At 39.3% G+C, this 14081-nt stretch overlaps 1 protein-coding gene across 2 annotated transcripts in view; it reads right to left on the bottom strand.

The window, feature by feature from the left end:
• Positions 1–2: 2 nt before the first annotated feature.
• lama4 (laminin, alpha 4) overlaps positions 3–14081 on the bottom strand; it is a 68536-nt gene continuing 54457 nt past the window's right edge. For both annotated transcript variants that reach the window (XM_088402799.1, XM_088402800.1), the window contains 10 exons: positions 8261–8425; positions 4784–4937; positions 4463–4629; positions 4183–4372; positions 3707–3862; positions 3246–3405; positions 1743–1867; positions 1526–1619; positions 531–647; positions 3–458 (listed from right to left, as the gene is read on the bottom strand). In XM_088402799.1, the coding sequence (XP_088258925.1) occupies positions 310–458; positions 531–647; positions 1526–1619; positions 1743–1867; positions 3246–3405; positions 3707–3862; positions 4183–4372; positions 4463–4629; positions 4784–4937; positions 8261–8425 (1477 nt within the window). In that variant the 3' untranslated portion in view covers positions 3–309. The remainder of the gene's footprint in view (positions 459–530; positions 648–1525; positions 1620–1742; positions 1868–3245; positions 3406–3706; positions 3863–4182; positions 4373–4462; positions 4630–4783; positions 4938–8260; positions 8426–14081) is intronic.

Below are 14081 nucleotides of genomic sequence, written 5' to 3'. Positions count from 1 at the left end.
AATTGTATTGCCAAAGTCATTTTTATAATACAGGTGACATTAACACAGACTAGATTATCAACAAATGGAGCATTATTAGTGTGCCATGTGGAATTAATCAATCCATCCATACAACCATACATGCGTTATTGTAACTGCTGGACCTCACAAGAGTCGTGGGCTGTGTAATTAATCTATTGTGGATTGTATACTGCCAGAGCCACAGCATTACTGAGTAAATAAAAAGGGTGATTCTCTATAACAGTAATTTTTTCTCATCCTTTTGTTGTTATTAATAAGCAATAGAGAACATTTGGCATTTTAACTTCATTATTTCACAGCTGGACATGATCCTAAGCTGACTGCTCCACTGACCAGAGCTGCGTTACCAAAGCTCACTCCACTGTTGTTGATCATTAGGTTCCTCAAGCAACCTACAAAAGGCTTCTTGGTTACATGGCTGCCCATTAGTAAGTGATCTGAAAGGTAAGACAAATATTTAGGAACTTACAGTATGACTTGAAAAAAAAAAATGTTGAGGGATGTCTGACCTGGAGCTCCACCAATAAAAATCTTTGTGGTGCTTGTAGAATGAAGATTCAGAAACCCATCCACACTGTGGACCTGTTGGTCTACTTGCAATTTAAGAATGTCCATATCTTTCATCACTGTGATCCGGTGTGACAGAACAGGTCAATGTAGTTAGTATGTATTTCAGAAACTTAAATTTCAACAATTTCAAATTTAAAACACTATCCACGGATTCCCTTGCCAGACAACAACTTTTAGAGGTTTTTATTTTGATAAGCAACACAGCTTTCCTACAAATAGTGTCCTTAACTAGATACTGCTTAAAGTAATTCCCATCTGTGTTATCTTGAAACCAAAGAGACACTTATCAGGGACACAAGGAAACGTCAAAAATATAAACAAATCCAATACCAACAAACCCGAAGCACATAAATCGTATTGATGACTTTCTTGGAGGAAAAACGACTGCCAATAAATGTTGAGGTTTGTTGTTTTGGGGAGAATTTTACATTTGATTTTTTATGGTTTTCAGGAGCATAAAGTCTTGAAAGTTTGACAAGGGAAGTGATGATGGAAGTGTCGGAAGGGATGACAGAAGTGTTGTTAACATTTGGCCACCGGACCAACGGACCGATGATTATACAGTTTGGGTGACCCTCCAAAAACAAATGACCGGTGACAATGGAAGGGGTCCATGTAAGAATGGGAGTATAAATGACAGACTATGAAAAAAAAATGATTTACCACCAGTGTATGAAGGTGTGACTGCTTGACTAAAGTATCCATTGTAAAGTGTCATTGAGTGCATAGAAAAGCGCTATATAAAAGTGATGCATTCATATTATTTGAAATAAAATGAATTGAAATATTTCGCTTCCTGGCAAATTATTTAACGCAGTCTTTCACAAAATAAGTTCTCATCATTAATTGTATTCTAATTGTTGTTTGCCAATTGTTCTTTATCGTTCTTAAGACATTCCTAAAGGAATTTAGACCACGATAACTTCACAATCACCTGCAATTCTGTGCCAGTGGTCAGTACAGAGGGTCTGTCTTGGAGAAACTGTTGCCAATAATACATGTGTCCCATCAGTCAAAACAGCCACCACCTGGTAAACACATTATTCTCAATTCAACATTTATAAGCTTCAGAATACATTTGATTTTCTTTTCCCATTTAAAAATGTATTGTGTATTGTAGCATAATTGTGTAATCTGTGACGTATACTTACTGCTCCTTGGTGAATGTACAATGAAAAGTAACCTTCTGTTATGGACACATACAGAAGTAAAGCTGATGTCACACAGGGCCGCACCTGTATTTCTACTTGAAATCTAGTCCCCAAGTCAAGTGAGTCTAAAAGAGGAAAATAGGCAAAGAAAAGACACTCTTTGAGGTTGTGTTGACAGAGATGACCAATCTGACTTTGAGCCTTATTCTTATTCTCAAGCAGTGAGCATTATGTCAAATTAGATTGGATTCACACTAGTTTGAGTTGTTTAAAACAAACAAGTGTGATTGATCTGGTAAGGTTGCTCTGAACATAATAATGCTGTGTCTAGTCTATCCCTGACTTTCGTGGTTACACATATCATGACTGCCCAATTAAAACACATGTTGTGTGTTATTAAAAATACAAAATGATGGTACTTTTAGACAAATTACTTCATCTTATACATATGCATATATACATTTATATATATATATATATATATACACACACACACACACACACACACACATCCTTGTTGCTCTTCTACGGGTAGTTATCTTTGGACCGATACAATTTGTTTGAAATGGAGGTCTCCAGAAATGCTGTGAAATGCTGAAACCTCCTTTCCTCAAGTAATGACAGTGGCGAGATCAGAGCGTAGGATTGGATGCTCTTCGCTGTGTTTGCTGACATCCATGCGTTCCGTGCCACTGCTCTCGCATTTTTGTCCTGAACTGACAAGTCAAGCTGTATTTTCCTTTTCATAGTGGGTCAAAGTCCACTGGTAAAATTACCCACACAGTGTCGTTAACAACAAAGAGGCAAATAGGCCATGCTTGATAAAAGCGCTTTTGAAAGTGCAAACGCGCTAAAACAGATGCATACTGTATCAAATTAGAAGTATATTAAAAAATCTTAAGCATTGTAAATTACATCATACGACTTATTTTGCATTCGAATTAATGTTATTCAAACACAGATATGTGGAGAAAATTGGTCTGGTTTTTATACTTTGCGGGTATCAAGTTGAGCCCCCAATGTTGGGTTTGAAAATGAAGAAAAAAAGCTCAACTCATACATGGAGACATACGTATTTAAAAGTAATTTAAGTAATGAAATCATAGCCTGAACAAAAATGATCCTCCATCCATCCATCCATCCATCCATAGGACAAATTGAGGTAAACTAGAAATGCTCACATTTAATGTCAGCAACATTAATTTAATAATGTAATGCACATCATTTTGAGGCATTTACTGCAAAGAAACCATTATGTGAGTCTCAATGAGACTTGGAGATGTGTCCAGTATGTCCAGTGTACTACATCCACTCTAGTCATTTGACTGAATGACATGGTTGTAGGAACAGAAGATTAAATTGATTGTAAGTAAAGGTTTTGCTGATCATCACTTTGGGGTAAGATTTTCTTTTGAAAACAAATGTATTGTGACTTATGAATACACTCAAGGAAAACATGTCAAGGATTTAAAAACTGTGGAGCAAGAAATAAAGTTAAATTACCCAAAAGTATGTAGCCTCCTTTCGCTGCAAAGAATGTTCCTGCCTCAGTGACTCCCTGAAAACATTGTGTGACTCCAAATGTTTCATCCGCAGATGATAACCAGTGCCCATTGAGCTGAATATTCCTCAAACAGCCAGAAAAACTTTGTATTGAGTTACTCTAAAAAAAATAAAAATATAAAACCAAATATAAGTCATAAATACATTATATACATCATATATACATATACTCTCTCTTATATTTCTTATTTTTCTTTTATGTAAAGTGACTGAGAATCTTGAAAAGCGCTTATCAAATGAAATATATTATTATTATTATACAGTATATACATTTTTTTCTTGGATGTTTGCATACATTTTTCCTTCAAATACAGTACTTAAGAAAGATAGCTTTTATAAAATATTAATTGGGTTTGTATAACATCAACACACACACACACAAAATTAAATGCAATCCATACCGGAATATTTTTTTCTGCTCGCTTTGGAGGTACACCTCCAAAATAGAGAGGACTGCTTACATGCCAGGGCACAAAATTGCCAATGACTCTGTCGTCCAGCACTGTGAGCCCATCAATGATCAATTTTCCCATATTTCCATCACGTATAAAAATGACCTTCAGAGAGGGAGCACAAGGTGTCACTGAACAATTTAATCGCATACGACCAAAATAGTACCATTTATTTCCATTACCATTTCATAACATAATCTAGTGGTACTAATTTTTTTTGTTTTGTTTTGTTTTTTACTATGATCAGACTAAAACTGTGACACGATATATTGTAAGTAAAACAAATATGCTGCTGTGGTGGATGGATAAATCCAATGTGTCCCACCTCTGATGCACTATAACAAATATTTGTATTATACGGGAAGACAGTCAAAAATAACACTGGGGAACAAGTGAGGACAGGTGGACCAACAACATGAACTTACATTATGCCATGCGCCGTCGCTGTAATTTTCCTTGCTCCAGATTTCGACTCGCTGATCACCTACATTGAAGGTATATACAAGTTTACTATTGGCCAAAAAGAGAGTCATAAAGTTTCTCTCATGGACATCAGATACATAAAAAATTAGGCCAAATGAAGCGTTGGTCCTTAGAGACAAAGAAAAGTTGGACCTGAGGGGAAAGACATTGATATACATGTTTATTTCAGCTGAGGTTTTTTAAAAATAATTATGATCGTAAAGAATTCTGCATAGAACTTACTTCCAAGACAGGGATTCTGGGAGCTTGCTGTAGTGCTGCCTACTGTTAGCAAAGGTGCCATATTGGTAGGCATGTTCTGTGTCTTGGTGACTCAAAAGATGACAGGGATCAATGTCCACTTCACTGTCTCTATCCGTTGCATTGTGGATGGATTCATCCCTGCTAATCTACGGCAGCATATATTAAGTACTTTAGCAAAATTTGACAGGAACAATACAAATATAGACCCCAAAGACCCACCATCAATTGAGGTTTACTGAAAACCTTAGCTCTATACACTTATTTATTTATATTGTGAAGAATGCTTTTTTTTCCACTCACCTCTCGTGATTGTCTCCGTTTGGCAATGTATTTGTTATCCCTGTACCTTGATGAAAGAGCAGCAGGAGCTTTTTCAACTGGACAGTCCTGCAGGGAAGACTGGACATTTTCGGTGTAACGCTGAAAGTCTTCAGGCTCAATGTCTCTGTCTTGTCTACATTAAGAATTAAGGTGAAAAGTTAAAATACTGTAAATTACATTAGTATATTTTATGGCACCAAGACTAATTTATGTATTTCCAGCAATTCATACTGTAGCATCTGCATGTCCCCAGGTACTCTCTCCAATGAAATAGTCCTTCAGTATCATTCAGTTGGTCACAAAATGAACTCTACACTTTGCTCCAGAACAAACTTGGAAGTATCAAGATTTCACAGCTGTCATGTTTTGAAAAAAGCAGGCCACCTTTCTAAGATATGCTTACACTATGTTTCCACTGGCAGAGACATTGCCATTTCAGGGCATCCATCCATCCATTATCTTCCGCTTATCCAGGGTTGGGCCACGGGGGCAGCAGCCTCAGCAGGGAAGCCGAGACTTTTCTCCGCGGCCACTTTGTCTAGCTCGTCTGGGGGGTGGATCCCCAGGCGTTCCCAGGCAGACCGAAAGACATAGTCCCTCCAGCGTGTCATGGGGCGGCCCCGGGGCCTCCTCCTGGTGAGACAAGCCTGGAAAACCTCACCAGGGATGTGTCTGGGAGGCATCCCAACCAGATGCCCAGAGCACTTCAACTGGCTCCGCTCAACGCGGAGGAGCAGTGGTTCGACACTGAGTCTCTCCTGGATAACCGAGCTTCTTACCCTATCTCTAAGGGAGAGCCCGGACACCATGCGGCAGAAACTTATTTTGTCCGCTTGTATCCGGGGTCTCGTTCTTTCGGTCACGATCCACAGCTCGTGACCATACGTGAGGGCAGGAGCATAGATTGACTGGTAAATCATGAGCTTCGCCGTTCGGCTCAGCTCTCTCTTCACCACGACCAACTGGTACAGAGTCCACATTACAGCAGACGCTGCACCAATCCACCTGTCGATCTCTTGTTCTACCCTCACTCGTGAACAACACTTCCACTTGTGGAAGGACCTCAACCGCGACACGGAGAGGGCACTCTACCCTTTTCTGACTGAGGACCATGGTTTCAGATTTGGAGGTGCTTATCTTCATCCCAGCTGCTTTACACTCGGCTACAAACCGATCCAATGAGAGTTGGAGGTCACGGTCTGAAGAAGCCAACAACATCATATCATCCACAAAAAGCAGAGATGCAATGCTGAGACTCCCAAACCGGACCCCTTCAACGATTTGGCAGTGCCTAGAGATTCTGTCCATTAAGGTAATGAACAGAATCAGTGAAAAAGGGCAGCCTTGGCGGAGTCCAACCCCCACTTCAAACGGATTTGACTTACTGCCGGCAACGCAGACCAAACTCTGACATCGGTGGTATAGGGAATGAACAGCCCATATCAAGGCATTCCCATAGTCCCGAAGAACTCCCCACAGAACTCCTCGAGGGACACGGTTGAATGAGAGGAAGACGTGTCGGTAGAATTGAGGAGTTGCTCGAAGTATTTTGCCCACCAATTCACGATGTCCCGAGTTAAGGTCAGCAGCGCCCCATCCCCACTGTACACAATGTTGATGGTGCATTGCTTTCCCTGCCTGAAACGCATTGACAGAAACGTCCCCTGCATTTACACCCCATTGCAGGTGAGCGAGCTAATAACAGTGCAGAGTTAAGAGACGCAAATGCTAACCCCTTTTCCTGGTGAAACGAAGGAGCAGCAACACATCCACTCACCAAGCCATAGTAAAAAAGAAATGTGCTTCTTTTCAGATGGAATGGCTGTCAGAGTACATGCAAATAGAAGAACAAGCAGTGAAAGTATGTGTTTACTTTTATTTTTCACGACTTGTGGCGCATTTATTGCCATGGTGACTGTCATGTGTAAAACACGGATTGCTCTGTCATACCTGAAACACTTATTGCTCAAGATATAAATATAAAAAAAAAAACTTTGTTGAAAACAAACAAAAATAGTTGTGATTTGTTTGGCAACATGTAAATCATAGATGCATCATTCTCCCGTATTGGTCCTGGAAGACGCTTGTCGCCTCAGCTAAATGACAGTTTAAGTACCCAGAAGCACACTACAGGTCCATACATATGTTTAAAAGTTATACATTGAGGTTTACCCTAATGGACGAGAGGGTAGCCTCTCTTCGTCTTCAGGTGGGGGGGACAGGTCCTGACCAATGGTTTCTCTAATTTTCAATGCGTCTGAGCATTCACAAAAACTCCTTGACCAGGCTTTGGACCAAGGTGAGCAACATCGGACATGTGCAAAGTGAGTCACCGTGTGCATATCTGATGTTGCTCCCAAAGTGACTGACTGTATGGAGGCGAGTCCGACTATATCTAGTTGGAATTTCTCGGCCTCACACACGGGCTCCTTCCCTGCCAGAGAGGTGACATTCCATGTCCGAGGAGTTAACTTCTGTAGCTGGGGATCAGAGTACATTTTCCCTGTCTTTGGCTGCCCTCAGCTCACACTGCACCAGACCCCTATGGCCTCTCCCACAGGTGGTGAACCCATGGGAAGGGGGACCAACATTACCACTTCGGGCTGAACCGAGGTCCATGGGTGCGGGCTCGGCCACCAGGTGATCACCAGCAAGCCCCACTTCCAGGCCTGGCTCCAGAGGGGCAGCCCCATTGACCTGTGTCCGGGGCAAGGAAACTCGACTCCATTTGTTTTATTCGTCATTAGGGATTAATGGTCCATGCTTAGTCTGGTCCCTGACCTAGGACCAACGGTGTTAAAGGGAAGGGTGTAAGCTAAGTTTAAAACAGCATGTGAAATTGAGAGGAAATATCACCGCACCTCTTGTATTAGAAGGGCCAATGTGAAGAGAGCGCTGGTGTAGTTTGACTCAAGATTATGTCTTGTTATTCACGATTGTCTAATAATAATAATAATAATAATAATAAATAATAATAATAATAAAATAAAAATAAAAATAAGAACTATTATGTATATAAATTTTGTCTGCATCTCATTTCACAATGTTTTTGTACATGTATACTTTTATTTGATTTTATTTTTGCCTTGTTTTACTGTGCTGTCTGCAGCCAAGTCAGCATTGCAAGTCAAAATCTATTTCCATTCCCCTACCTGGATATAAATAGGAAATGGAAAAGACACAAGATAACATACATAAATATTTATCATTTGTTTGGATGTAAATTACTTTATAGGGATCACATTTATTCGGTATGTATCGTATCAATACACCTACCATACAGTATTTGGTGAAACTGGAGAATGGGCTTCATTTGTGTCTATTTCAAAGAGTAATTAGGCAAATGTCTTTTCCGCTGCGCAGAGCTGCACACATTTCTGAGTGCAACCTGGATGACAAAGCACTCACTCCAGTCCAACGATAATCACAAATATTCAGCATTGATATGGTATCTACCTGTTAATGTAGGCATACGTAATGCAGCCTGTAAAGTTCTTTAAACTGCTGCTTGGTGATCCCCCAAAGTAGAAGTTCTTTAGTGTAGAATCAGAAGAGGGTCTTGTGGCCGATTGTGGTCGTTTCTTCTCCTGCTTGTCTTTATCATCCACAATTACTAAATACCTTGTGTGAAAAAAGACACACAGCAATACACTTATGATCTTTTTGCAATACTTTAAAGTGATAGGGATGAGAAGTTAAAAAAAAAGAAAGGAAAATAGTGTTTTTGAATGACATTGGAATTAAAAGTCAAGCAATATTTACAGTAGGCGTGAACACATAACAATTACTGAAAATGTAGAAAGATTATAATTGCTGATAGTGTTTAAACTTCTGGGTGTCTGGGGATTTTTTACTAATCTGGCTTTATTATCACTGAATTTGGGCTGACTTTGAAAGGGTAATAATATCGTCAAATATAAATATATTTTTATGCTGTACTGACTAGTATGGCAAAGTGCTACCTCTGAATTCCTGCCACATGAGTGCCATCTGAAAGAGTATTATCCAGAGGCAGTCGGTGCGTTAAACACTTAGGCCTTCAGTGATTCGACCTCTCAGAAGCACATGTACGCATTGCTGGGCTATACAGACCATTTTCCGGAGCATTTAAACATCAATAAACCCGCATCAGCAATTGAAAATTATCATTATACGTGATACTGGCTGTACTTAAAATAATTAATAATAATTTTAAAGTATTTGTCGACAAATTTTTATAAAGTCCATCAAGTGTCATGTCGGCGTGGCATGTTGGTGACAGGATTGGGAAGATTAATCCAAAATTCAGGGAGGCAGGATGAGATGAGCTAAAAAAAAGATTTAATACTCGCAGAAGCTTGGACGAAAAATGAAAAAACGCCAGCTCAAATGTAACAACAGAAATAAAAACCAAACCCAAACTCTTGGGGGGAACAACGACAGCTAGACAGGGTATTTGCGGAACTGGCACAAGTACTGCGGACGGCAAAAACAACCACTTTAAACGTAGACATTAGACAATGACCTGAACTAACTAAACTGTAGCATTACAAGAAAAAAATTACACAAACATGAAACAGCTGGACGGAACGAGAGGTAGGATGGAGGAGACACTAGGGCTGGAACAAGCTGATGAAACAAATTACACTAACGACAGACACGAGGGAAATACGCAATATCGTTCCCAAAAGTGAAATAATGCAAACCCCACAAAATAAACCCACAACAGGAAAAACCCAGACATAACGTGACACCAAGAGCAGGCAAGCTTTAACAAGATTGTGCGCTAAATCACAAATTGCACTTTGATATAAGAACACCATTTTATTACCATTTTTTTTAACAAAATAAAATTACAAAGACAAAAAAAAATGAAAAATGAATAAATAAAATGCTTGACTCACCAAAACGCTTGTCCCCCACGTATTTAAAAACTTACTTAAATCCATTCTTCTTTCTTTCCTCAGAAAGACTTCATTGACTTGCTTGTAGAGTTTCTGTGTTTCATCTCTAATAATAAATCGTTTTTCTATTGACATGGACATCGATGCTGAAAGTCGCGTCTGTCCATTTTTCGTTTTGCTATTCTTCAGCCATTGTGGGTTAAAAAAAAAAAAGTAGATTTGAATTTTCCGCTAAATGTCTGCCGGTCTGGCTTCAATGTACGCTGATTGGTTGCTGAACCAAGAGCTAATTGTTAACTCATGGTTGAGCAAGATGTTTTTTTTCTTTTTAAATAACTTTATTTAACGACTTCCAACGTTAAACATGGATCACTATAGCACCGCCTCCCTGCTGTAAGCATCCAGTCACGTCAAGTTCAACATGAGGTTTCTTGATGGCGGTCTTATGACTGGATTTGCTATTGCAGCTGTGGAATAGTGTCTATTCATATATCCACCTGCGCTTGCGCAGAAGCCCGCAACTGGTGATGCAAATGCTCTGGTTCCTGGCGAAGGCAGATTTCATACAACCTGGCTACACAAGTTAGCTGAATTCTAATTGGCTAAAAACTCTAACATAAAACTACAGCACTGGAAGGAGCGTATCCAAATCGATATATGACACAAAAAGAATAGAATATGGAGAATAATTGCATAAATAAACTACATACATTTAGTAAAAATACATTTTAAATGAAATTGACTTTAATTATAATTATTACCGTATTTTCCGACTATAAGGCGCACCCAAAAGGCTGATTTTTTTTAAAAGCTGACGGTGCGCCTTATATATGAATTATATCGTGTCCTGACTGCATAAATTATAGTTTATGCCTAAAAATCCTGTTCAAACCGACCTGGCCCGAGGGTATTAAAGCCGACTAGGATCAGCGCGATTCATTGACTTGATTTGCAGGCCCAACACGATTTTTTTTGTTGTTGTTGTAGGACTTAAGAGTGTATGGCCCCACACTTATGTTTGTCATTTGAATTTCCCTGACTTTCGTTTATTCGTAACTTGTTTATGCTCCATATCGAAATAGCGGGTCGAAAATATATAATGCATGCAGAGGAAAAAATTAAAAAGACTGCGGCGCGACGCGTTCACCTGCTCTTGGCTCCCCACACATACCGTTGCATTTTTTTCATTTAAATATCCCTGACTTTCGTTTATTCATAACTTCCTTGTGCTCCATATCAAAATAGCGGGTCAAAAAAAATATAATGCATGCCTACAAAAAAAATGAAAAGGACGGCGGCGCCACACCTTCACCCGCGCTTGGCTCCTCATTCATAATGTTGCATGTTTTTCGTTTGAATTTCCCTGACTTTCGTTTATTCATAACTTCTTTGTTCTCCGTATCGAAATAGCGGGTCAAAATAATATCATGCATGCCGAGGAAAAAAATAAAAAGACGGCGGCGCCACGGCTTCATCCATGCTTGGCTCCTCACTCATACCGTTGCATGTTTTTCGTTTAAATTTCCCTGACTTTCGTTTATTCATAACTTTTTTGTGCTCCATATCGAAATAGCGGGTCAAAAAAATATAATGCAAGCCGAGGAAAAAATTAAAAAGACTGCGGCGCCACGCCTTTGTCGTGTGTGGTTGGGGTATGTTGTCTTCTTTGGGTTTTGTGGGTTTTGTTCATGTAACTAAGGTCAGTTTCAAGTTTTCTTTCCCTTTGCTTTTAAGTTTGCTGCCAGTGTCTCATTAATTTCATCTAGTCCACCTGCCTGTTTACCTGCCCTCCTTGCCTTCCAATCAGCTTCCCCTGCCTTTCGTCTCTCCCCAGCTGAGTCCTGACTTCTCGTTTAGTGTGTTGTCTATTTAAGTTCCCAGTTTGCATTCAGTTCTTGTCAGGTCATTGTTTATTTTCGGCGCTGCCTTGTCCTTCTCGCGAGCATTACCTCCCTGCTGCCTCGCCCGAGCTGACTTGTGGTCACTCTGCTCCTGGTCCTCATTATCCCCAATTTGCCCCCACCTGCCCCAAGTTTGTTCCTGTTCTGAGTGTTTCTGTTGTACTTTATATTTTTGCGCATTCCCCATCCTGTTCAGTTTGTTTTGATTAAATAACCTTTTGAACTTCAAACCTATCAGCCCCAGCATCTATTGGTTCCACCTTTCCCACACTCCTCATCAATATGCCTCGAGATCATGACAGCCTTCACCTGCACTTGTCTCCTCACTCATAGCGTTGCATGTTTGTCGTTTAAATTTCCCTGACTTTCGTTTATTCGTAACTTTTTTGTGTTCAATAACAAAATAGCGGGTTAAAATATATCATGCATGCCGAGGGGAATATCAACAGGATTGCTGCGCCGCGCGTTCACGAGTGCATGGCTTGATCAGGATCTATTCTGCGCTCTGCAGCTCCTGTTTAGTAGTTAAATAGCACTTACCAATAACACTTTCTCTGTTTTATCTGATTTTTTTTAATAACAAATATTTCTTAGTATAATATCCATACAACGCTTATAATGTATGAATAAAGTTTATATTCTATTAAGAAAGTTTGATGACTTTGCTGATTGTTTTTAATACACTTCCTTTAGTGAAGCACCATCTAGTGGCTGCATAACAAAACTCTATGTAGTGGATGCATAATGCAACCCCAGCCAGTACCATGGTTATAACTTTATGTGCGCCTTATAATCCGGAGCGCCTTATATATATATGACTTTTTTTTTTTTTTTAGAAACTCCGCCTTTCACTGATGGTGCGCCTTATATGTGGAAAATACGGTAGTTTTTGATGGTCCACCACCATCTTACAACGTGGACCGCGGCGTTTTTTTGTCCCTCTCTTACGCACAAACCTTTCGTCTTACGAACCATCCAACATGCCGGTCAGTGTGTCCGCACTATTTTTTTCGCTTTGCTGCATCAACAAAAACAACTTTTCTCGCCTTGTCACGGAAATGCCGATATGCTATTGGTCGATTAAGGCAGTCACGGAGATGCCGATATGCTACTGGCCGAAACGCCCTCATCTAGAGTGATGGCACAAGCTGGTCGGTGTGTTGTGAAGACTTTTAACTGTAAGACATGGCTTCTAAAATTGCAAGTGGAAGAAGTAAGAGGATGATGACAATAGAAACGAAGCAGGAGACAATAAAAAAATACGAAGGAGGCGCACTCATAGTTAACCTTGCTAGTGAGTATGGCCGTAACCGCTCGACAATCGGTACAATTCTCAAGAACAAGGAAGCTATTAAAGCAAGCAAGTCTTCTAAGGGCATGACTTTCCTTGCCAGGGGACGGACCTCGGTCAACAACAAAATGGAGAGGCTTCTTCTATTATGGATTAAAGAGAAGGAAATCATCGGTGATATGTTCTCATTTGAAAAAAGTTCTCATTTAAGAAAAAAAATAATAAATTCTGCGGTTCGTCTCTGCTCCCCTCCACCTCAACCCACCACTAGCTCAAGTCACATGTTATTAATTTTTAATATGTGTATAAAGTCGTGATGTATTTACCTAAGGTTTTTGCATGCGTTGCATGCATTCACTAATTAACATAGGTTTGGATTGCCCGTCATTCGGCGAATTCGAGTTACGAGCCTATATATATATATGTAAGGAGTGTGGCTCATGCCACTGAACATTTAGAAAAAAATCCATTCTTTTTTTTCTTTTAGAAAGACTTTCATGAATTGCTTAGAGAGTTTCATTTCCAATAATAAATCTTTTTGTTTTGACAAGGACACTAATGCTGAAAGTCGCTTCGGTACAACGGTACAATTTTGGATTTGCTCTTCTTCAGCCATTGTGGGTTAAAAAAATTTTAAAAAGCGTCCGTGACTCTAGCTTTGATGTACGCTAATGCTAACATTAGCTGGTTGATGCTACACACACACACATAAATATATATATATATATATATATATATATATATATATATATATATATATATGAATAACTTTATTTAACTACCACCGTTAAACATGGTGGATCAATATGAGCGTCGACGTACGTCACATTCTACGTGAGGCCTCTAGATGGCGATCTTATAACTCAATTGGCTATTGCAGCTGTCTAGCAATGCGTCATCGCACACTGCAGAGAAGGCTTTGACTTTTTCAAGTGAATGCCTCCTATGTATATATATATATATATATATATATATATATATATATATATATATATATATATATATATATATATATGAATGAATGATTGCTTTATTTCAAACATGCGATTATGCAAAACAAAAAACAAACAAACAGACAAACAACAAACGAAAAATGAAAACAGTTGAAACAACATTGGTTTATCATGTTCGAAAAGAAGTAGGAGGAAGCATAAATGTATTTAATCCTACCCCTTCTTCATTTAATAGTTAATATGTATCTT

This window comes from Hippichthys cyanospilos, chromosome 20 (genome assembly GCF_059441005.1).
Source record: "Hippichthys cyanospilos isolate Australia breed blue-spotted pipefish chromosome 20, RoL_Hcya_1.0, whole genome shotgun sequence".
Classification (NCBI taxonomy): domain Eukaryota; kingdom Metazoa; phylum Chordata; class Actinopteri; order Syngnathiformes; family Syngnathidae; genus Hippichthys; species Hippichthys cyanospilos.
This window is presented reverse-complemented; position numbering and strand designations above follow the sequence as displayed.